General features: G+C 46.6%; 1 protein-coding gene across 1 annotated transcript; it reads left to right on the top strand.

Annotated features, from left to right (window-relative positions):
* The first annotated feature begins 2,521 nt into the window (after positions 1–2,521).
* Positions 2,522–16,405, top strand: LOC149354592 (uncharacterized). Its single transcript, XM_089583430.1, has 4 exons — positions 2,522–4,819; positions 12,594–12,691; positions 13,411–13,631; positions 14,463–16,405. The coding sequence occupies exons 1-4, from the start codon at positions 4,774–4,776 to the stop codon at positions 14,587–14,589; spliced, it is 492 nt and encodes a 163-aa protein (XP_089439556.1). The 5' UTR covers positions 2,522–4,773; the 3' UTR covers positions 14,590–16,405.
* The last annotated feature ends 8,426 nt before the right edge of the window (positions 16,406–24,831 follow it).

The following is a 24,831-nucleotide window of genomic DNA, read 5'->3' as shown; positions in this document are numbered from 1 at the left end:
ATCCTGCGGCGTGCGCTGGTCCGAGAACTCGCGTGTCAGCGGCAGTCATGGCAAGATTTTCACGTTTTTTGTTCTTCTAGTACAGTTTTTTGGCGGTCGTCGTGCCCGCACTGCTGTGTTTCGTTGTGGTTTCACTGGAATTCAGCTGAAACAACAAAGGCTTGCCCAGAGGATGACCTCAATGGTGAGTGATTTCTAGACTTGCATTGTTGTGCTGTGACCTGTGTTGGTTGGCACAAAGCCAGTAGTGTATATATGTTACCCATGCCCTGCGTGATAGTTTGATAAAGTGCTACATTCGTTGTATCATGAAGAGAATGAAGTGTTCGCTAATCGAGGTGTCATTTCGGCAACGACGCCGAAGAACAGCAGAGGCTGTTCACGACGAACTAGAAAACTGTTTTCGTCAAGGGTGCCCACGATGGTGAGAGCCGGCTTTTGCGGGTACGCATCACGAAATGCTACCCTGTTTGGCAGTTGTCAGTGTTGATAATGGTCATGGCAGCAGATTGTGCGCAACAGGAGCAGAACAGTTTCAAGATGCCTTTTCATCGCATAATGTTATTTTATCCTCTTTATCAGCGCCGGTCGAGGACGCAGTTGAAAGCCGCAGTTCTCACTTGTCAGATTTTAGCACCGCTAGCAGCATCCCTGACATAGAAAGTGCAACGTAAGAGTTGGCGCGAATTTCTGACAATGAGGAGTTGGTGGGTTATGAAGATAGGATGACACCTGAGTCTGGTTCCGCTACTCAATGTCTAGAGCACGACTTGCGCGTGTGGGCAATTAATAGCCAATTGCCTGCTTCTCACCTGCATTCCCTGCTTAAAGTGCTGAAGCCATACCATCCAGAGTTACCCACGGATTCTAGAAAATTACTAAAGACGCAGAGGCATAGTGATCCAGCAGTGATGAGCGATGGTCATTACCACTACTTTGGGATTTTTCGTTCTCTGGAAGAACAAGTTGTGCATGTTCCTTAACGTCTGCACTTTGTGCGAGGGCATTACACCAGTTCTCATGCATTCTACTGGAAGATAGCATAGATCCAGCGACATTGTAAGCAAGGAACCAGAATTTATTCTTTCACTTAACACTGACGCTGCTGCATCATGCCAGTAGTGTAGTATTTGCCCTCTCATTCTTAATCAGATGTATACTCTTATAACCAACATTTATGGGACTGTGCAGCGATTTGCACCAAGGGTAAGAAAAGTGAAATATTCATTGGAATGCAATCATCCTTCATCATCATCAGCCGGACTATACTCGCAGCAGGGCGACAGCCTCTCCCATATTCCCCAAATTAGCCCTTTCCTGTGCTAGCTGCATCCACTTGACCCCTGCACCCATCATCAGTTTGTGATCTAGCTTGTGTAGCCCACGTAGAATCGGCCGTTAGCAACTATGCCTTTCAAATTGTGCACAGCAGTGAGGCTGAAAAAGACTATAGGCTGGGCCTGCCCTCTTCGCTCAGTTTACTTTGTCGGCCACCCGCCATGGTACAATTGAGGGAAGACAAAGGGAGTGATGTGCAACCACCTTCAGCCGGCTACGCCTTCATCTACAAACGCCCTTGTGGGTTTAAGCAATTGAATGGCCGTCCCCATGGCTGACACCAGTAGGTCCGCTTGTAAGGCAGGATTCAAGCGAGACAGCAGCACTGGCCATTGCTGTGAGGTGCGGGAATGAGAATTTTTGTTTGTAGATTATTTGCTTGCTTTGGAGGAATTTTAGGTGGCATGAATAGTCGATGTCTTTTATGTAATGAATGCATTTTTTAGCCACTTTCAGAACAATTTGTTGCTCAGGCTGTTAAAATATGCTCGCGCTGCCAGGGAAGGGCGGATTTTTTTCTCACTATTTTGGTTTGAGCCAAATGACTGGACATAAGTTCTTTGTACAGAGCTGTCCAATGTCTGTGCTCATTGAGGATTGTAAAAGATTTGTTATTAGACGTGTGCCCACCAAGATGCTTATATTAGGAAATTTTTGGTTCTTTCTTTTTTTTTGCAGGGATGCAGCTTTGCTTGTCACATCATGAATTAGAAGAGACCATCATCGTGAGCAGCTGGAGGCTACCAGAAGATAAGCATATTTTAGACGTGCTAAATTGTTCAGGCAAATGTTGAGAGTACTTTAAATTTGTAGTTTTTCAGTGCAACGGTGCATGACCAAAGAAGGGAAGAAGGATACTTGAAGAAAACAGCGCAGCAACAGGGACAAGAGAGAAGATGAGACAGGTGCTGACTAGCAACTGAAGGTTTATTGAAAAGGAATGCATAAAATATACTCTCTTCGCAACCAAGAGCGTGCATGAGCTGCGCAAACAACACTGATAACCTGTCAACTTCAGTCATGGTGGTCAGGATACAATAGTTCACAATCATTAACAAGGACGGATGGCCGTTCATGGCTGTGAACTGTTGAATCTTGACCACCATGACTGAAGTTGATAGCTTATAAGTGTTGTTCGCGCAGCTCATGCATGCTCTTGGTTGTGAAGAGAGTATATTTTATGTGTTCCTTTTCAATAAACCTTCAGTTGCTAGTCAGCACCTGTCCCATCTTCTTTCTTGTGCCTGTTGCTGCGCTGTTTTCTTCAACTTGCCGTTTTACTGAAGTTGGGAAGAAGGATAAAACACAGCACTCACTGACAACTGGTTATTTAACGGCGCAGACACTGCTTAAATGCCTTCAGACCAGCGGAGCAGGAAGAAAACAAACTTATCACACCTTTATCATCAAAACTATGAAAGAAACATCATTTCTGTGTTATATGATACAACTGAAGTATTGCTCGCACATTGTGAACCAGCTTTTTTAATATGATGCGTCTCTGTCCCTTCACAAGTGGCTTGCTTCTGCTAAGGATCTTCACACTTGAAAATCTCTGTACAATCACTGCAGTGCTTGACAAGTTTGGAACCTGTCCTCATTCTTTAGATCTCCTGCATGCAGTTTGCATTTACGGGCCTGTAGCATTTTGCCTCCATCGAAATGCAACCACCGCGGCCAGGATAGAACCCGTGTCTTAACAGGCCAGCAGCCGAGCACCATAACCACTGAACTGCCGTGGCGGCTCATGTATGTGCGTGTGTTCCGTAGGGCTGGAAAACTATGAACTTAAATCAGTGATGCTAACCAGGCCAACAACTAACTCTGCTGTTCATAATACCTCTGCTCCTTGTTTCTAAATGGCCAATTAGGTGGCACTGCTACTTTGTTTATTTGTTGCAATTTTGTGCACAAAATGAATGTCTTATATTTGGGAAACACAAAGTCCAGGTGGTGTATGTTTGCAAGGTGTGCTATTGTTGTGTAGATAGTTTACTGAAGTGTTTTGTATTTCTAACATGCCAGTTGAGAGGTGTGTGTGCATTTTCATGCTATGGTAATGTGCCTAGTAACTGTTTAAAACATTAGCTCTGGTTCTTGTTCCTGAGTAGCTCACATGTGTGCTGCTCATCCCTTTTTTCTTAGCTAAGCTACTTCATCAAATTGCATGTTGTAGGTGTCACCATGCATGTATATCTTAGAGCTTAAAGTAAGTGCTCTTGGAAGTCATCTTAAGGTGAATTCGCACGGTGGACTGAATTGCAAATCTTGAGGGTGAACTGTGCATTATGTGGCTTGACGTCGCGAATTGACGCCAACCAATTGGTGTCTGCAGATGGAAAGAGGAGGGCGTTTTTTTTCTATTAGGACAAGATCTGCTGTTTTCATCTCATGTGTGAATGCTTTCAGCATGCGGACACTGCCTTTACTTGAGGTGATGCTAGAGATCTTTTTGCGACCTCATCCGTTGTGTGAATATACCGTAAAAACCCGCGTATAATACGAACCCGAATATAATACGGGGCTAAGATTTAGAGACGCGAAATGGGAAAAAAAGTTTCACCCGCGTATAATACGAGTAACACAAGCTCATAGAAGACATTTATTCAAATCGCATCCCGCACTTCACTTCAATTACTTTGTTCTTCAGTAGCGCTTTCTTCGAACATTTCTTTGTCCGACAAATCATCCCAAATGTACTCATCTTCCGTGCCATCGAGGGCGTTCGAGATGCTGCACTTCTTAAGCCCGCTTCAGCCGCCCGGTTGGCGTCACTGCAGGCTCACCTGAGTGCATCCACTCTGCGTAGCACCGCCTGACTGCGTCCTTGAACGGTTTGTTTACACAACCATCAAACGGCCGCGAAAGCTTTGTCGCATTCCGCTGCACACGAAAAGGGCTTCTTTCTGTTGTGGCCATCCACGAATGCTTCCTTCGACGACACCAAACTGCCTCCCGGCCGCACCGTTGCCGATGTTCTCCGCAGCCAAAATCGCTTGAAAGTAGCCGAGTACTGTTTTCGAGACCGTGACATCGTGCTCTCTAAAACAATATCCACTTCACGAAGCGTGCCTTACATGCTAGCACGTGTGTTGTCAACAGGCGCACGGCACACCGCGACCCCCCGGCGCACCCAACGGATCAACAAAGAAACGACGTCGTGACGTCATTTGTCGAGAGTAACGAAGCCAAGCCGTAGCCACGCGCCAATAGCGAAGCGAAGCCATAGCCACGCCGCAAAAACGAAACCAAAACATCGAGCAACTTCGAAAATTTTTATTCGGATCCGCAAATAGTACGAGGTGGAAATTTAGGACGCTAATTATGGGAAAAAAACCTCGTATTATACGCGGGTTTTTACGGTACCTTTGATGTGCATTTTGGTGTAAGGACATGAACTCTAACTAAACCTAATTCACAGAACTGGCCCCAGCAATGACATCCATCGATGGGGCGAGTGGCAGTGGGCCAGACGAGTTTGGTGAGCGAACCTTCTTGTGATGCATGCCATTTTTTATTTTTCATAATCAAATCGGCCTAAAAAACTGTTCACTGCAAACAAAGGATTTGTCCAATGAGCGCCTGTTAACCCTGTCCTGTGCCACTTGAGGGCGTCTTATCCCCTGAAACTTCTACTCTCATCCTTCCACCATCTCTGCTGTGCCCCTAACTTTGACTGTATGTGCTACATTGACCTTTCTTGAAATTGGTTACATACCCTTCCCAGGCCCCATTTCTTTCTGTACTTTTTATCTCTACTTTGTGTCGCTCTCCTACTCTACTGTGTGATTACATCTATACCTTTCGATAGCTTGCCGTCCTGCCTTCAGTTGCATTTCAAGCCTTTTCATTAAGCTTCATGTTTCTTTCCCATAGTTATCTAATAATTAAAAGCTTTTTAATTGATTGACATCCCCTTTCTTGTGAATTAACAAAATATATTAGCATTATTCTGGTTGTCTGGTACATTCACAGTTGTTAGGCGTTGTACCGTGTACAGGTTGAAAAGTTTTCTGGCACAGTGTTCCTGCTGTCCTTCAGCAGATGCGCAGTTAATTGAACCTGACGTCTTTTTTTTTTCTTTTTGCACTGCCTATGAGGCTTGCTGTACTGCCCCTTTCATTTTTGGCAGGATATGCGATTTTTCTGAACTGCTCTCGCTCCGCAGTGTTCTGCTGTGTCTTTAAGGCTCGTTTATGGGGGTTCAACGTCCCAAAGCGACTCGGGCTATGAGGGACGTGGTAGTGGAGGGCTCCGGAAATTTCGACCAGCTGAGTTTCTTTAACGTGCACTGACATCGCACAGCACACGGGCCCCTGGAACTTCGCCTCCATCGAAATTCCATTGCCGCAGCTGGATCGAACTCTCGTCATTTGGGTCAGCAGCCAAGCGTTATAACCACTGAGCCACTGCGGCCACGGTTGTCACTTGTCACTTAGCCCTCATTATTTCACCAGTTATCTTTTTAGCCATCAGTGTTAGTCTAGTTTGAAAGGGTGTGCGCTAAAAAAGACGTACACAGGAAAAAGATAGAGACGACAAAAGAAGCCAGGCGCACATATATATCCGCTGATAAACAGATATGAGCTGCGTGATGGAGCGTGACCCCATCAACCAAACATAAGACAGCGCAAAAAATGCATATCTAAGTGACATTAAAAGAAACCCAAGAAAGTGAACATATCAAACACCTGCCGAGGTAAGGTAAAAAAGTGGGATTCGTATCGGCTGACAACAATGCATAACAACATGGGAAAACAGAGCTGTATGAAAGATGACACTGAAAAAGAGGATAACACCATAAAAAAGGCTAACAACATGACGAAATTTTTAACAAAGAACAAGTGAAAGATGGGGATAAAAACCGTGTAAAGGGTGGTAAATAAAGGCACATTGGAACATCTAAAAGGACACTAAAACATAGAGAGGCGAACGGGTTAATAGTCTAGATGTACCCATCCAGAAAGGCAAGTTCATTTCTAGACAGGTTAATGGAAGGCGTGCTAACGCACTTGTCTTTCCTGAGGTGAATAAAAAAGGCCTCGATTACTTCTCTTTCTGTCTTGTCCTGAGCCTTAGCTAGAAACTTGGTTTCATTAAACTTGGGGTAGCAGTTCTGGCAACTGCTGCAGTGTAACGGAAGGTTACCTCCAGACCTGTTCTTCATGGTGACGTTGTGCCTGCGGGCGCGCTCATTGAAACATTTCCCGGTTTGACCCACATACACTTTGCCGCACGTCAAGGGAATCTCGTACACAACATTGGCAGTGCATTGTGTGTACACGGTTTGATGCTTGATATTACAGGCCTTCTTAACACGCTTCCTGGTCACCATCGGACATAATTTCGCCAGTTTGCAAGTAGCCGAAAAAACCAGCCTAACCCCGTGACGAGACGCAACTTTCTTTAAATTGTGTGAAAGACCATGCAGGTAAGGTACCTATAACCTGCACAGGTTTCCGTTCTGTTTGATGTTTAGCATGCTCCGAGTTTTTAATTTTTTGCAAAAGGTTTTCAGACATGTTCGTGACCAGATTTGCAGGGTAACCTGCAGCAGAAATTCGGTCGATCTGGCACTGGAAACTTTCACCTATCTTGTGGCCGCAGGATTTTTCTAATGCAGATTTCATGCAAAGAGATACTATGCCAAGCTTTACCAGCTTGGAGTGGGCACTATCATAGGGCAAAAGTGACTTCTTTGAGTGCGGCTGATAAGACCAACACACATGATCATTTGTAAAAATAAGCTGTAAGTCAAGAAACTGGAGTCGATCATGATCTGCTCGTTCATGCGTGAATTTTAGACCCCTCGATGAAGAACAGAAGGTAGTGAGAATTTGGACTACAAGTGTATCAGCAGCACAGTATGAAGGTGCGTTAAGAAGGACAAGATAATCGTCGACGTATCTGAAAATACGTGTTATCCCTGTGTCCTTCAAGCTAGCTTCAAGGCGCCGGTCAAATGACGCCAGAAAAATTTCGCATAAGACCGGTGCGACTGAGGAACCTATACAAATTCCGGCTTTTTGCAAGTAAAACTCATCCTGGAAGCAAATAACAGTGGAATCCAAATAAAACAATAGTAGGTCCAGAAATTTTTCAGTTGTGACACCGGCAGAATTTTGAAACCTGACTTCGTCAAATTCTTCCAAATGTTCACGAACAGCATCCAACAATCCGTCGTGAGGCACAGAGTAAAATAAGTCCTCAACGTCAATTGAAAAACCAGTTGTGGCCGATACCTTGCCTCCCTCCAGTACCTGCACCACTTCCTTTGAGCTTCGAACGCGGTAAGGGTAAGCGCCAGCTATTCTGTCCAGTTGGCACCGAAGGAAGTCACCCACAACTTTTTGCCACGTATCCCTTTCAGACACAATGGCACGTGGTGGACAAGCAGGCTTGTGCGTTTTACCTGAAAAGAATATTTCGAGGCATCCGGTCTCAGCTCCTTTGACCGCCTCGGAGCATGCTAAACATCAAACAGAACGGAAACCTGTGCAGGTTATAGGTACCTTACCTGCATGGTCTTTCACACAATTTAAAGAAAGTTGCGTCTCGTCACGGGGTTAGGCTGGTTTTTTCGGCTACTTGCAAACTGGCGAAATTATGTCCGATGGTGACCAGGAAGCGTGTTAAGAAGGCCTGTAATATCAAGCATCAAACCGTGTACACACAATGCACTGCCAATGTTGTGTACGAGATTCCCTTGACGTGCGGCAAAGTGTATGTGGGTCAAACCGGGAAATGTTTCAATGAGCGCGCCCGCAGGCACAACATCACCATGAAGAACAGGTCTGGAGGTAACCTTCCGTTACACTGCAGCAGTTGCCAGAACTGCTACCCCAAGTTTAATGAAACCAAGTTTCTAGCTAAGGCTCAGGACAAGACAGAAAGAGAAGTAATCGAGGCCTTTTTTATTCACCTCAGGAAAGACAAGTGCGTTAGCACGCCTTCCATTAACCTGTCTAGAAATGAACTTGCCTTTCTGGATGGGTACATCTAGACTATTAACCCGTTCGCCTCTCTATGTTTTAGTGTCCTTTTAGATGTTCCAATGTGCCTTTATTTACCACCCTTTACACGGTTTTTATCTCCATCTTTCACTTGTTCTTTGTTAAAAATTTCGTGATGTTGTTAGCCTTTTTTATGGTGTTATCCTCTTTTTCAGTGTCATCTTTCATACAGCTCTGTTTTCCCATGTTGTTATGCATTGTTGTCAGCCGATACGAATCCCACTTTTTTACCTTACCTCGGCAGGTGTTTGATATGTTCACTTTCTTGTGTTTCTTTTAATGTCACTTAGATATGCATTTCTTGCGCTGTCTTATGTTTGGTTGATGGGGTCACGCTCCATCACGCAGCTCATATCTGTTTATCAGCGGATATATATGTGCGCCTGGCTTCTTTTGTCGTCATTAAAGTTGGAAGTTGCGCTTCTTTCCTGTCGTCTCTATCTTTTTCCTGTGTACGTCTTTTTTAGCGCACACCCTTTCAAATATGAATATGTACCAACTAGCCCGTCAAAAAGCTTTACTACTGTTAGTGTAGCAGCCGATCAACTCTTCACTGAGATGTGTTTCTCATAGTATTAATGTTTCTACAAGTTTTAATACAGCATAACCTTGCTGATGTACTCCTCACGGGACTAAAAAAAATTGGCTGTGGCTTAGCTCAGCTATGCCAGACATACGTAGCGAGAGGTAATGGACCTTCATTGGCTAGGCGAACTCGTCGAGCTGCATCTTCACGGCGTCGCTTATTCAGACGTTCTGCATGTTCTTCCTCGGTCTCGTCGCCTTTGCCTTGTTTCGTTCCAACAGCTAAGCTTGGTTTGTTTCAGCCTCTCCGACTCGCTCTCCATCTCTGGCCACAACAGCTTCAACGAACCGCCCTCTTATACAGGCCGCTGCTCATTCATTCATAAATCTTTAATCACAAGGATGACCTGAGGCCCAAGGGGGAAGTGGGTTGGTTAGGTGAAGGTGAGGGTGTCGGTCTCTGACATGAAGTCTAGCAGGGCACTGAGCTTGCGCTTGGCGTCGGTACTGGGGGCCGTCCAGTCATCGTATGTCTGGATGTGGTAGGCAGAGGTGTAGCAGGCGCAGAGGCTCGCAGTGCCAGGACAGGTCCAGATCAGGTGGTGCAAATCAACAGAGTCAGCAGGGCAATCGGGGCAGCCGATCCTGGTTCGGTGCCATCGACTCGGGATGTCCGGGGTGTACGCTGCACCGGCTCGCACCTTGTGAGCGAGAACTTGGGCCGGGCGAGAAAGTCCAGAAGGAATGGATGGAGTAATGTCTGGGACAAAGTCCCACGACAAACCCCTCTGCTCTTGTTAAAGGCGTGTGATGATAGAGTCGGGTATTATGAGCGGGATGGGAGAACAATAAGGGTGGTCCGAGTTGGTCGGCTCACGTTAAGGCAATGCCGACGGTCTTCCTCTAGCTGCGCGCCAGCAGCCTCGTGGGCAGTCCTGTTCCCGGTCCCTTGTGCGTGATTTCTGGGTGTCCAGTGAATGCATACGTAGACCTGGGAGGTCTCTTGCTGTGCCTACTGCTATCTCTGGCTCTCCTCCTCCTCTGACGTTGCACCAGATGGCGCGGCTCCATCTGGCAACAGTTGCTAGGCAGAGGCGCAAGAAGCGGTGTGACCACGGTGTGACCACCGCCGCAGTGAAAATGCTACTTTGCGACCAATAGCTCTTGCTACAAAAAAAAAAAAAATGCAAGAGCGAGGAAACATTAGAGGCAGGAAGTAGGGCAAATTTAAAAATGACAGGAATGAAGAACTAAACACATTTATTGCAGTGCTGGCACTTGAAAAAATCATGCAGCATTGTCTGCTGCATTTTCTTAGGTCCGGTGAGGACTACTCATTTCTCCAGAATTTACGGGGCTATGTGGCTGTTGCGATCGTTGCAAACATACTTTCTGAGAATGTCTAATGCCGCTACAGCCAACATAATGGTTGGTTCCAGCGGAGGCTAGCCCTCGTCCTCTTTGTTGCCACTGCTGTGTGCATCCAGAAGTCACAAAAGATGTGATGAGGTGCGGAAGGACAAAATCAATCGCGCCAGCCACACTAACACTAGCAGCACAATTACAAAGAAACAAGGATAGGTGAAGAAAAAATTAGCTGTGGTTTAGCTCTGATTAAACATGGCGAGAAGCGGTAGCTTCATGTGGCTGCGCTTTGCAAAGCTTTGTTTGTTTCTAGTTTCTCGGCTTGTTGAAAGATTGTTGTTTCTTTGGACTTTGCCGCACGTAGCTACGTGAAACTACTGCTTCTCACCAGGTTTAACCGAAGCTAAACCACAGCTGATTTTTTCCTATACCCGTGGTGTTAGATTTTCTGCGTGTGGAGCGCTAATCTTCCTCTTTGTATTCTTCGTCTTCCTCTTGTTATTCCTCTTCAAACTCCTCTCGAAATCGCCTGTCACTGATCAATCATGAATCGCTCGAATCACAAATTACTATGATATTGCATGAGCGGCTGTGTAACCTAGCAGTTAGTATACAAGAAGCACATATACAGGGTGTCCCAGCTAAAAGTAACGAAGCTTGTAAAAAAGAGGATGATCCCTAGCCGAGTGAGACCAACTGAGGGTTGTTGCCAGTCGCGTGTCCTAGTCTGTAGTATTTTTTTTTATTATGCAAACATGATTAATTAGCAGAGACTAATTAGCTAACTTTTTAATTATTGCCTACAGGAAGAAAGTGTCAATGCAGGAGTTGTAGATCCCTTTGAAAAATAACCGTTTGCCGTGTTTGCAGTCAAGTACCACTGATACAGCTTCTTTTATTTGACTTAAAAGAAAGCCCGCGAAATACAAAAAGAGCCACGTGATAGGGAAGCAGTTTCAGCGCTCCCAGACGACCAGCCAAGCAAAGACATTCGCTTATCTTTGCAACGTTGTCCCGAACGGGGTTCGGCGTTTTGTGATGGTTGCGAGATATACGTAATTAACTCTCGCATCGGCGCTAGGGCGACCGTTTCTTCAGCGCGTGACGGTGCAAGTTAGCGGCACGGCCACATTCCTATCACTCGAGGCGAGGTTACGCGTGAAAAAGCGCTCCATGCGAGCCGCGCTTCACTTCCTTGAAAAGCAGCACCCGCTCACTTTCCATGACACATAAGCAGTTCCTGGTGCATATCTCGCCACCTCCTCAAGACGCCAAAAGCTGTACGGGACAGCGTTGCAAACATAAGCGGATGTCGTTGCTTGATCGCTCGTTTGGGAGCGCTGTAACTGCTTCCCTATCACGTGGTTCTTTTTGTATTTCACGGGCTTTCTTTTAAGTCAGATAAAAGAAGTTGTATCAGTGGTACTTAGCTGCAAACAAGGCAAACGATTATTTTTCTATGGGATCTACAACTCCTGCATTGACAATTTCTTCCTGAAAGCAATAATTAAAAAGTTAGCTAATTAGTCTTTGCTAATTAATCACGTTTGCATAATAAAAAAATACTGCAGACTAGGACACGTGACTATCAACAACCCTCAGTTGGTCTCACTCGGCTAGGGATCATCCTCTTTTTAACAAGCTTGGTTACTTTTAGCTGGGACACCCTGTATATCTCCAGTTTTATTGAATTGTCACACCGTGGGTCTGAAGCTTAGTGGTTAGCGCACCTGGCTCTCGCCCAATGGACCTGAGTTTGAATCCCACTGATTGTGAGGTTTATTTGTTTGTTTATTTTATTTGTGGCAGACTTGAAGGTCATGTTGCGTACATGGCGATCTCAGCCGTGCACCTGTAGCAGTGAAGCTACTGCTTCAAAAAAGTGCAACCACTGTTGATGATGATGGCACAGCCTGTCTGAATGCCGTCTGCCTAACACAGTGGTGCTAGACATGCCAGGCCAAGTAAAGCCGCTTTAGAAGTAAACATAAGACCGCCACCGTTTCTCATTTAGGCTGGCATGGGGTGTTATTTCACAAGTATTACTGTGTAGGAATGTGGCCGAAGTTACAATGCAACGAACAGCAGGGTTTATAATGCATGGAACCCTATTATCATCATGCCAGATCTAGACCACTACAATGTGTAGCAGCCAGGAAAATGCAGCACCCATCAACTCAGCAGCGAGGTTCTACTGTGCAAAGCTTTCACTGTTACCTTGAGAGCAAAATACTTAATTTTTTTCATTTACTTGATAGCCCACAATGTCAAACTGAACTCAGTTTGCTTTTTGCTTATATGTGCTGCTGAGGTGCATTGATATTTGTGTACTTCCTTTTCTTGTCAAAAAAGTATGCTCAGCCGAGGAGATGGAGAGCGCCGCGGACTGCCAGCTCCAGCTGCCTGGTGGGCAGGACACTGTGATAGGTTCTGCTAGGGATGATGGAAAGGTGATTGTGCGTGTTCTTAAGTCATATAGTGTATCAAATACCATAGTAGAGTGAGTGAATGATTCTTAATTAAATTGGGGCTGGTACATAGTGAAATGGGTACAGTTTAGAGGATGATGCTAGCTTACAGTAGAAACTTATACTAGTCCCAGTAAGTGTGCCGAAAAGGGTAGTGTGCAAAGCATAGATGTGTGGTTTCAGACAATATCATGTAAGGCACAGGTCAGCATTTCTAATTTGTCATTTTTGTACTTCATTACCTGACGATGCCATAATGGGTCTGCAGTTATTCTTGTCCTGAGGAAATTCTTAGTACACAAATAATTTTTGATCATGAGGAGGCTGCCTTGTTCTGTCAGGTATGCCTAGTTGTTGGTATGTGAAATTTATTCTCATTTCTGAAGTTTGTTTGAATTGGGGCAGAGAACATTATTTCAACTTTTGGCGGTATTTGACTCGGAATGAAGAGAAGCTAGAACTGTCAGAAGATTGTGCTATATATTTCATGTTGCACGCAAGCAATTTCTTTTTTTTCGAATTATAAGGCTAGAAATAAAAAATCTACTGATTTTGGACACTGCTCGCTGTAAAAGAGTGCATTCATGCCTACATAATTTTTATGTTTTTCAGCTGTTTGTTTTAAGTTATGAAATATTTAAAATCCCTTGATTCACTGCTGTTAATGTGTACAAATGCGAAATTCTCCACGTTTGCTGCAGGTCTATGCAGGCAGTGGGCTCTGGATGGAGCCTGGTGCCTGGCAGATGCTCCTGAGAGCACCAACAGACTCAATGTTCTGCCGCGGTGCTACTCAGGTGTATTGGACACCTGATGAGCTGAAGAGCCGCAGCGTGACTGGCGTGCTTTCAAATAAGTGCCAGTCTCTTGGCAGAACAGAGGCGAAACCGGCACTTACACCGGAAAAAGTCTTCTCTGAAAGGTGCTAGTGCTTTTTTTTTCTTTGCTTTGAGTAACACCTAGGCAATCAAACTTTGCTTCAGCCAAATACAGTCGCGCTCACTTACAGAAAGCGTGATAGTCATGGAGATCCTGTTCATTGTATCCGAGGTTTGTAACAACTGCAATGTCCTTATTGCATCCAAAACTGCAAAGTCGGGCAAAAGTGACGTTTAGTTTTTGCAAGGTGTGTTATGCCCATACGTTTCTTCATGCAGGCTCTATCACAGCACTTTCAGAGATCTCCACACTGTTTGTGTGGCTCTCGCTAAGATCCGTTCTGCCAGTAACCTGATTTATCTATTTGGTTGTGAAATTAGCATTCTCAACGACTGGTGGCAAGTCATTGTGCGCGTTCTCCGATCTTGCTGCGACAAAGATAGTGCAATTGACATATCTGCACAGAATGTATAAATAGCATTGCCCGTTGTTTCGAGTAATCTCTGTCTTTGGTTTTCATGCAAGCATCTCAATGTATCCAACAACACACAGCAGACGCGGAGTGGGTAGGCCCATGTGTCGTCAGCAATCAGAGGTTGCCAGACAAGCAGTCAGTTCGCAAAGGAAACGAAAATCGTTTTAAAGATATCTGCCGCACGGAATCAACTGAAAGTTTTGGGTATTGTAATTTAATGTGTTGGGAATTAAATGCTACAACAAGGGTATGCACGAAAGTAGGCTTCATGGCCCCTTTAATGGCGAACATTCGTTTCTGTGTTTTTACAATGAGAGTGGTAATTCTGAATCTCACTTTTGCATTTATCATGTATCTAGTTGTGTTCAAATGTGGCCTATTTTGTGTTCTATTGTGCAGCTCGTTTCATATCTACATGGGAGACATACCAAAGGAGCTCGCAGAGAAGAGACTGAAAGCCGTGCGCATGCACCTCTCACATCTCACAGAAGCTGGGGGACGTGCAACGAAAAATTGGAGGTCATGATGTATAAATTTATTTTGCCACTTACCTATGCCGAAGCCGTCAGGCGTCCCCGCCCAGAAACGTTCGTTTCGTACCAGCATCCACCGCAGTCGACACCATTTCGTCCTGCCTGGCCACCACCGCAACGTTTCCGTCCATGGCGGACACCGGACAACCTACCCATTTGTTATGTCTGCGGCATTCCTGGCCATGTGATGCGTCCCTGCCGCCGCCAAGTGTTGTCCCCTGCTGCCAATACTGACCCTCGAGGTTACGCCTATGCCCCTCCCCAGCCTTTTCACCGCACTTCGCCTTCTGAGACCACTGCTTCCTCCGATCTCAGGCCGTCTATTCGCCGCCGTGCTCCATCTCCGCGTCGTCGCTCGGTTTCCCCGATGCGCCGTCGTCCCTCTTCCCCCTTCGGAAAACTAGTGCCCGCAGTTCCGGAGGCAAGAACTGCTTGCTCGTCACCAAGCTCAAGACCTCGACTTTCTCCGACAAATTTGATCGCGGTTTCTGTGGAGGGCACCGATGCTTTCGCGCTTGTTGACACCAGTGCTGCTGTATCTGTACTAAGTGAGAAATTGTGCCGCCAGTTACGAAAAGTGATGACTCCGCTATATGGTTTTATGCTTCGCGCCGCTAATTCGCAACTTATTGCGCCTTTGGGGGCATGTACAGCCCGAGTTACTATTCAGGACGTTCTGTATATTGTTGAATTCATCGTCTTCCCATGGCCGTCTCACGACGTCATCTTAGGCTGGGACTTTCTCTCCCAACATGACGTTGTCATCGACTGCGCTCGTTCCGAAGTCGCCCTTCTTCCCTTCGGCGACGACTCTGTGAACGCTTCCACTAACTTGTGCTCCAAGCTGACTGTGGCTGATGACGTCATGATCCCGCCGTGCTCTGCTGTGCTCGCCTCTGTTCATTGCGACTCTGGATCCAACGGCCCTGTCATCTTCATCCCGTCCGACTCTGCTTCTCGCCACTGTCTACCCCTGCCATTCGCCGTGCTTGCCGTCTCAGCCGGCTGCAGCGCCTTGCCCCTGACGAATCCATTCCTGTGCCCCTCCACTCTTCTTCATGGTGAATGCTTGGGATGTGTCCAGCCTTTCGCTTCCGTCGTCGCCTGGGACCCTTCTGAGGACGACTCCTGCCGCCTGCAAGTGTCTTCACTTACTTCCTCCTCACCGTCTCCTCAACCCGTTCCCGAGGCCGTCTTTGTGGGCTCAATCGACACAAATCTTTCGCCACCGGAGAAGACCCAGCTTGCGGCCCTGCTAGATAAGTTTCGGTCATCGTTTGACTTCTCTCACCACCGTTTTGGTCGCACTTCAGCTGTTACCCATCGGATCGACACTGGTGCCCATTCGCCGTTGCGCCAACGCCCATATCGCGTCTCGGCCACCGAACGCCAGGTTATCGACACCCAGGTCAATGATATGCTGCAGCGTGGCGTCATACAACCATCACACAGTCCTTGGGCTTCCCCCGTCGTCCTTGTCACCAAGAAAGACGGCTCTATCCGCTTTTGCGTTGACTACTGGCGCCTCAACAAAATCACCCGAAAAGACGCCTCTCCGCTACCCCGCACCTCCACCAAGATGTAACGGCCTTTATTGACAGTTGTGAAGGCCGGTTAGAGCGGGCAAGGACAGGTCCGGTCCCGGAACAGTTCACGCTCTCGTCTCGCGCCGCGCGTCGGCTCTGCTGCTTCAGCTGCCGATCGTCGTCTTCTCATCTCGCGCCTCGCCTCGGTTCTGCTGCTCTGACTGCTGATCATCTTCCTCTTTACAGGTTTCTATTTTATAATAAAGCTTTCGTTTGCCCTAAATCTGGTTGTCAGTATATATATCGTAGGGCATTACAGACCCTTTTGGCCAGCTTAATTGGAAAATATTATTAGTAGCAGGCGCTGCCTTTTTGCAACAGCTTGCGATGCACTAATCGAAGAAGCTATGTTATCATGCGCAATGTGCAGCACACATTTCTGAGTGATGAAAAAACTTATCTATGGTGCGCCATTAGGACTGGCGTCCCTCATTAGGCCTAACACTATCCCGATACCTGCAAGCAGGATCTGTGCCAACAGGCCGACGCCATTAGAACCAACAGGTCTGACACCGACAGGTCCATCACCATCAGGCCATCACCAACAGGCCCGACAGGCCCAACACCAACAGGCCCGACAGGCCCAACACCAACAGCCCAACAGGCCCAACACCAACAGCCCAACAGGCCCATCTCAACAGCCCAACAGGCCCAAATTACGGGTTCCTTCAGCCTTCAGACCGATAGGCTGAAGGAATTTTTGACTGGGGCTGCACACTGCTCGCACTTGATTCAGACTTTTTTGGCGGAAACCCAGACTCCTGTATTTCAGCAGACTCTTTACTCTCCTGATATGGCCCCCTGCGACTTCTGGCTGTTTCCCAAAATCAAGAGCCCATTGAAAGCAGCGCGATTTCAGACAAGAGAGGTCATTATGGCTGCAACGACAGCTGAGCTAAACTCCATTCCGAAAGAGGCCTTTCGGAATGCTTCTAACCATGGCAGCACCACTGGGAGAAGTGTGTGGAGTCCCAAGGAGACTACTTTGAGGGTGATTAGGTTTCCAACACTCCACTTATGCGAGTTTTTTTTTCTTCAGCTAAAGGTCGGATACTTTTCTAACAGACCTCGTACGTCGTTTAGCCTGCTGCTGGCGCCTGCATGGAACCTGCATGGGGCCATATTCTATGAGCTGCACGTTTTTTGTTGTCCATTTCGCATCCATTTGGGCCTTGGTTATTGGTCATTCAGATATATACGCGGCTTTGCAGCCTCAGTGGAAAGCGACCAGGCCAATGGGTGGTTGGCGACCGGACCTCACCATTGGCTGAATATAGAAGCCAATGGCAGCCAGTGGTCGGGTCCGGTCCCCTGCTGTTCACATAGCGGTACGATGCACCTCACCATTGGCTGCATATCGCACCCAAGGGCATGAAATGGTGAGGTTCGGTTGCCAAACAGCTAATGGCTGGGTCCCTTTCCACAGACGCTTGAAAGTCGTGGGTATATCGGAGTCACCAATGACAGAGGACCAAATTGGCGCTGAATAGGAAACAGAAAACGGAGAGCTTGCAGAATATGTCTCCTGGTGCGAGATAGAGATGCTCGCCGCGCGCAACCAGGCGTGAAGATCCCCATCTGTGTCATTTGTCGTAGGTGCACATCTTTGCAGCACCTCGAAAGCAGCGAATAGTGCGTGCAACTTGACTGTGTAGCCTTTGCGGTCAAGAGCGCGTTGCAAGCAGCATGGAGGGCACAGTTTAAACATGACTATAGCCACGTGTTTACAGGGAGTCCGCAGTAATTTTAATGAGAATCCACTGTGTATGTTGAATGTACCATTAAAGAATTCGTTTTTCCTTTCCCTCAAGCATGAACCAGCTAGCCCGATTGAATACTCTAAGGCAGTTTTCGTTAGTTTAATTATGAAGCGTGTGGCGGAAATTACCTACATATGTCCCGGAAAACCCGCTAAATGTGTTGTCCTTTTCCTCCTTTCCTCTGCTCTCTTTTTGGCCTTCGGCCTTGCGCTGTTTCAATCATATCATGTACAACCAACTCGCCCATCAGCTCGTGCTTTCCGCTAAATTCGATTTTATAAAACACGACAATGTAGAGACCCTGCTACCCGGAGACAAAGACCCCCTCATCACCTACAAAGTGCTCTCTGAAACTTCCGGACTAGGCCGAAGGATCTATCCATCACCATATAGGTTCCTAACACCCTAAGAATGTAGCGCCTGGCGAAAAATTTAGGCCAATATCTTTTTCTCTTATGCTACTCTGCATAATGAGCTTAGAGGCGACCCGGAGGCTTACAATCTCTGCAACGTGCCTCTGAGTCAAAACCATCTACTCCGGCAATGCTCCGAATCTCTGGGAACTAAACAGAGTGATCCCCTTGATCAAGTTGCCTGGGAGTCCTACATCCGCAGCCCAAATGCGGATGTATAAAAGATTGTCGCACGCCTGGCGGAGGAGGCTTACCTCGAGACCTCTGCGGTCACGGCGCAGGAGGGCCGGCAAGGGGGAGATCCTCCCTCCGGCTGAGCCCCTGCCCCGAGGCCCATGTCGGTGTGAATAAAGTCGTCTCTCTATCTCTCTCGCTCTGAGACATTCATTTTGCACTGGGCCTCTACTAGAGCGGACTACGATCGCAGCCAGGAAAACGTGTGTATTTAAGTTCACAGAAAGGGCGATTTTCTCCATACAGGGTGTGCCACGTAAGACTTTAGACAGTTTTGGCAACTAGGGTTTTTGAGTTTGAACAGCGGTTTCTTCAGCGCGGCATTGTCAGCGGGGTAGCACACCAGAAACCAGAAAAGCCAACAAATATTGAATGGTTAACTTTTAACTATTAGAATTAGGCTATTTAATTATACAAAGCCGCGTTCCCACCGCAAGTCACATCCATATCACCTTTAAGATCATTCTAAAACCGCTCAAAAAAGACGCGCGGAACAGGAAACACACGTGTGCTGTGTTCGTCTTTAGAATGTGTAGGTTTTAGAATTTCCAAAAGGCGATTACCCTCGGCGCTGTGGTCCATGAAATTATGGCTATTTTGGTGAGTTGCATACATTGGAGAGGTTGCTTCGCCTGCAAGCTTCCCGGATGCACATGTATTTTGGCGGGGTGTAGCCAAAATGTGATAAGCCGCAGCGCCGAGGGCAACCGCGTTTTCGAAATTCTAAAAACGGATAGGAATGTTACTTCCGGAGGGATACATATTCTCAGTAGTTAAAGTGCCGGAGAGTAATAATTAAAATGAAACTTATTGAACATTAGTTAACCACTCTGCTAATACGCACGTCTTAGCAGTATTGTGATGCACACACAACTGATAATCCTATGCCGAAAAAAGAGCTGTTCTAACTCAGAATGCCTATATGTGTATACATATATATATATATATATATATATATATATATATATATATATATATATATGAGAGAAGCCAACAGCCACAGAAACCTAGAGACACAGGGTAGTTTTTAGTTTTTAATTAATTAATTAATTAATTAATTAATTTATCTTGTGGTGTTGATCAATTTAGAATATTACTGAATATGTTATCGCTTAAAGCGAATTGATTAGAAAAGCAGAAGAAAAAACGACCACATGCCGCCGGTGGGATCCGAACCCACGACCTCCGGAGGTCGTGGGTTCGGTTATATATATATATAAGGAAAGATTTGAAAGCCGCCGCGGTGGCTGAGTGGTTATGGTGCTCGGCTGCTGGCCCGAAAGACGCGGGTTCGATCCCGGCCGCGGCGGCTAGAATTTCTTTGGAGGAGAAATTCTAGAGGCCCGTGTACTGTGCGATGTCAGTGCACGTTAAAGAACCCCAGGTGGTCGAAATTTCCGGAGCCCTTCACTACGGCGTCTCTCATAGCCTTAGTCGCTTTGGGACGTTAAACCCCATAAACCAAACCAAACCAAAGATTTGAAGTACACTTCTTCGAGAAACATTTATTTACCGACGGTTTCGGACGGTGGACCGTCCTTCATCAGGGTAAGGTTGTTTGTGAACAAAAACGATCCACTTGCTCACGGCACCGCACACAGATGGAGAGGGAAAAACGCTCTCCTTTGAGGAAACAAAACAAAACACGAAAACAAGACAGTGGCGGACAAGGGTGTTCCTGCCGATTAAGGGGAAAATGAGGGCTGCAAAGCGAGCAGACAAAAAACAAAAGAACGAATTCAAGAAAGGGGGAAAGAGGGGGTGAGGGGAAGGGAAGGAGGCAAAAGGTTGTAGCGGAAGTGGAGAGGGGTGAGCTGTCTGCGAGGAAAACCGTTGAGAAGAAATATTGTGGGCGGAGGCTTCCTTCGGAGGGAGCGGGACGTTCGAACACGCGGGAAGAAAACATTATCGCGCCCGTTGCATCACAGTGCCAACCGCCCGACAGAAGTGTGGTTACTGACTGAGTGTGAGTTACGGCGGCGGCGCGATCACATAGACGGAGAGTTAACCGGCCAGACGCCGGACGGAAACCTGATCCCATGGCTGGGCCCCGTGGAGACCCAGCGCCAGCCCCCGGCCGCCACTCGTCAGCCGCGCGCCCCCTCGCAAAGACACTGCGCCGCCGACGAGGTGCCCTTTCCAAGGAGCGAAGTGGGGCGCAGAGCAACGAAACGAGAGAAGCAGGGGGCGTACGCAGAGCAGGAAAAATAAAAAGAAGAAAAAAGAAGAAAACAAAAGAAGACAAAAAGGAAAAAAAGAGGAAAGAAAAGGAGGCATGAGAACTTGCAAAAAAGTGAAAAAGGGGGGGGGGGGTAAGGGTGGCTTGCTAAGTACCTCCCTCATCTACCTCACCTTTTTGAAAAACACGAGGTAGCCCAAATTCACTTACGGCCCCTTGTTAGCGCCCTGCGCCCTCGTAAGGCAGGCAAGTAGATAATTGGGCTATCTAGCTGGACGACCGACGAACGGGATTCAGTGATCCACAATCATATTTGTGTATCGCAACACTCCTAATCCTCGTTCGCAAACCAATGTAATGTATTGAGTATCATTCTTTTCGTTCTACTTGAAATGGCATTTAAAAAGGGGGGGGGGGGGGTGGAAGGTCCCCTTATGGTTTACTGCAGAAGCCGTTTCAGCAGCAATGTTTGGGCATAAGAAAGAAAAGAAAGGTTGGGGTAGGAGAAAGGCGGCATGTAGACGCAAACACTCAAAATGGTATGACTTCAGGCGATTCAGTCGAGGAGGCGGTGAATCTCACTGGGCCTCTGATTTCTGAAGTGCGGAGAGAGCTCCGGGGTTCTCATTTATACCGGCCTGCACAGTATTAAATTTGAAAATAAAGTATGACTCCCGTTGTTCCCGCTCACGGGTATTTTTGAAACCACTCTGTAGCAGAGTGACTTTAATTTTGTCGAAATCATGATTTTCTTGACGGACGTGTTTCGACAGGGGGAGGAGAGGAAGTGATTTGGCATGCGCGCGGTGATTATTGAATCGAATTCGGAAGGGATTCTCGGTCTGGCCAATGTATTGCATTTGACAGTTGCCGCACTCGAGCATGTACAGTACGTTACTACTGTCACAATTCAAGTTCTCTCGAATGGAGTGTTTGAAATTAGAGTTTGCGCTCTGAGCCAACGTCGTTTTCTGCATGTGCTTGCAAACTTGACACCGATTCTTCCCGCAAGGCACGCAACCTACAGGCTCTTGTTTACTTATAGTAGAGTGAACCACATAATTTTGCAAATTTTTTGGTCGTCGGTAGGTGACCCGTGGAGCCGTTGGGAAAATCTTTGAGAGTCGGTCGCTTTGTTCGATGATGTTAAAATGTTTTCTTAGAATTTTGTTTACATTCGGAAGGTTGTTAGCAAAGGTTAAGACTAGATTAGAGCGGTGTTCATTGGGAGCTGCCGACGCGGGATCCCCAAACAGTTCGTTACGATTTCTCTCTTCCGCTTTTCTAATTGCATCGTCGACAATAGAGAGCGGATAGCGCTGATGATTCAAAACCTCCCGCATACGATTAGAATTATCCTTAAAATCTTCTGAGCGTGAGCACACTCGTTTGAATCTGATGGCCTGAGAGTATGGAATAGAGGTTTTGCAGTGGCGTGGGTGGCAGCTCTTGTAATGGAGGTACTGTTGTCTATCAGTGGGCTTCCTGTAGACACTGGTGATTAAGATGCCCTGTTCTATTCGAATCAAGACGTCCGAAAAGTTAATTTGATTGGTCGAATAGGTGTGCGTGAAACAGAGGTTTGGATGTATGTTGTTAAATGATGAGATAAACTGGATGAGTTGGTCCTCAGTGCCCGTCCATACCATGAATATATCGTCTAGGAAGCGTCTGTAGAAAGCCAGTTTTGTTGGATATGACCGAAGAAAGTCCGATTCAATGCTGTTCATGAATATGCTGGCATAGTTTGGCGCCATCTTTGTGCCCATAGCGGTGCCACTCGTTTGTAGGTAGAAAGAGTTGTTGAATTCGAAGGAGTTGAGTTTGAGAACCAGATTAGTCAGTTCTGCGAGAGTACTTAAATTTTGCTGGGAGAATCCAGGCTTTTGTGTTTCTCATACGATGTGATCAGAGCCCGGATCCCTTCATCATGCGTTATATTAGTGTACAGGGATACCACGTCCAGCGTTAGCAGAAAAACTCCTTCTGGAGAAGTAAATTGACTTAATTCTTTTAGAAAATGAGTAGTGTCACGAATGTAAGATGTGTGTTTAGGAGGGATATGCCTGATCAGAGAATCAATGTAGCTGCGAGATCGGTTCCGTGAGTGTGCCAATGCCGGAAACGATCGGTCGACCCGGATGATTCTCTTTATGTATTTTTGGGAGCATGTAAAAGCGCCCTGGAGACGCATTTAATGGCGTCAGCGCCTTACTTACTCGTGGCGGTAATTCACCTTCATCGGTGAGTTGTTTCAAGGTTTTTTCTATAATTTTGCTGTGCTCAGTGGTGGGGTCTGATGAAAGCAAGCGATAGAAATTGGAGTTATTGAGTTGGCGGTATCCCTCCTGGATATACTTTTCTTTATGTAAAATTACTATGCCGCCTCCTTTAACAGCGGGTTTAATAACAATGCCCTTAGCGAAAAAGAGGATGTGCTAAAAATGCATTTCAAACGTATTGTATTAATTTCATATTTATTTCGCATTTTTTGTCCCTATGCTTAAACTGCAATACGAATGCTTTCTAAGTATACTAGGAATAATATTTTAAACGTTCTTAAAAATACGTGAAAAGTAAATTTTTGCCCGCTTAGCATATTTATAATGCATTAAAAATATAATAAAACTATACATTAGAAATATACTAAAAATATACATTTAATACATTAAAAATATGTTTACTCGGGCTTAAAAATAGTCTGCTGGGCGGCTCCATGGAATGACACGGGTTAATTCGTCAACTGGAGAACAAATCGTACACGGGTATTTATCATTAATCAACAAGAGTCTGATATTATAAGGCCACGTGATTGAATGCGAACGGCAGATACCTACACACAGCATACCAAGACGACAGCGACACAGCAAACCACAAATCCTATGACAAGCGCTATACTTGGCTTGCCGTATATATACCCAGCGAAAGCGACGCACTATTTTGCGCGGTGAGGCCTTTTTTTGCGCAAATACTGTGGGCTGCCAAATTATCGCAGAAGTACCCTACTGGTCGCGTTCGAATCTGGGGTTAATTGAGAACGGAATTGCTAGTTGAAATTTGCGTCAGGCACAGGTCAGCAGTCGAACTGTCAACCAACAGGTACATGGGCGTGTAAGGGAGCCGGTCTGCCCTGCCAGACCGGGGTCCTTCCCGCTGGCTTATTCAGACCCAGAAGTACCCAAGGCGCTTTTGCTGGTATAATGCTATCACGTTCTCACACGGAAATGTTCGAATGACATTGAGTGGAATGACATTCGAGAATAGGAATGACATTTGGATTCGACGCACTGCCGCGGTGCTGTACGACACTTTCGAAACGCATTCGAAAGCCTCAGCTCGTTTTCAGTGTACAGCGACGACGACGACGGCGGTCACACTAGTCCGACAACGACAGTATATATCACGCTGAACAACAGCATGTAATTATAGTGAAATATCTAGTTTACTATAATATGATTCTAGAGGGACACGTTTTTCAGGCCAACGACACCGACGAATCCGGTCGCGGACGGTCAGCCTTGTCGGCGGCTGAGCGAGAGCACGGTGATGAGGCGGCGGTGTGTATATGCTCGCGCTTCTAAATGAGCGAAACGAACGGCTATATTTCACGTGTGCACACCTGAACACTCACCAGCGATAAGCGCTTGCCAAATCAATTTCAGTCGACGATGGCTCTGTTCCCTTCCGCGACAACTAGGCCCAGCAAGTTCGCAGGGTTGGATCTGTGATTTCGGCAGTTGTGAAGAGCGAATCACAAGCTTTAGCGAATGCAAATAGTCACCAGGTGTAGTTTTGGCAACAGTGACCTGAAATCAACTATTGCTTACATCGCAGGGCACGCGTACGATGAACGGGAATCGCCGGTGTGACCCAGACTGCCGAGCCGAGCTTTACGGCCAGCAGCAGTCGTCGCCGTCGCTAGCTTGTGGATAACAGTCGCCAGACATACTTCTGGATAAAGTAGTTTAAAAAAAAGTACTGGTCACGTCGGAGAAAGCCGGGACAAGAAGCGAGAAGCGCCAGTCCTGCGCGATGCCAACAACCCGCCCAGATGAAAAAAATC

Source organism: Amblyomma mixtum, chromosome 3, assembly GCF_055824585.1.
Source record: "Amblyomma mixtum isolate Tamu chromosome 3, ASM5582458v1, whole genome shotgun sequence".
NCBI lineage: Eukaryota > Metazoa > Arthropoda > Arachnida > Ixodida > Ixodidae > Amblyomma > Amblyomma mixtum.
The sequence above is the reverse complement of the archived record's forward strand: the minus strand, read 5'-3'. Positions and strand labels throughout refer to the sequence as shown.

Excerpts from the sequence above, each read along its gene's own strand:
- LOC149354592 (XM_089583430.1), top strand. The coding sequence starts at position 4,774 with ATGACATCCATCGATGGGGCGAGTGGCAGTGGGCCAGACGAGTTTG. Across the intron at positions 4,820-12,593 it reads CAGTGGGCCAGACGAGTTTG|TATGCTCAGCCGAGGAGATG; the intron begins GTGAGCGAACCT and ends TTGTCAAAAAAG. Across the intron at positions 12,692-13,410 it reads CTGCTAGGGATGATGGAAAG|GTCTATGCAGGCAGTGGGCT; the intron begins GTGATTGTGCGT and ends CGTTTGCTGCAG.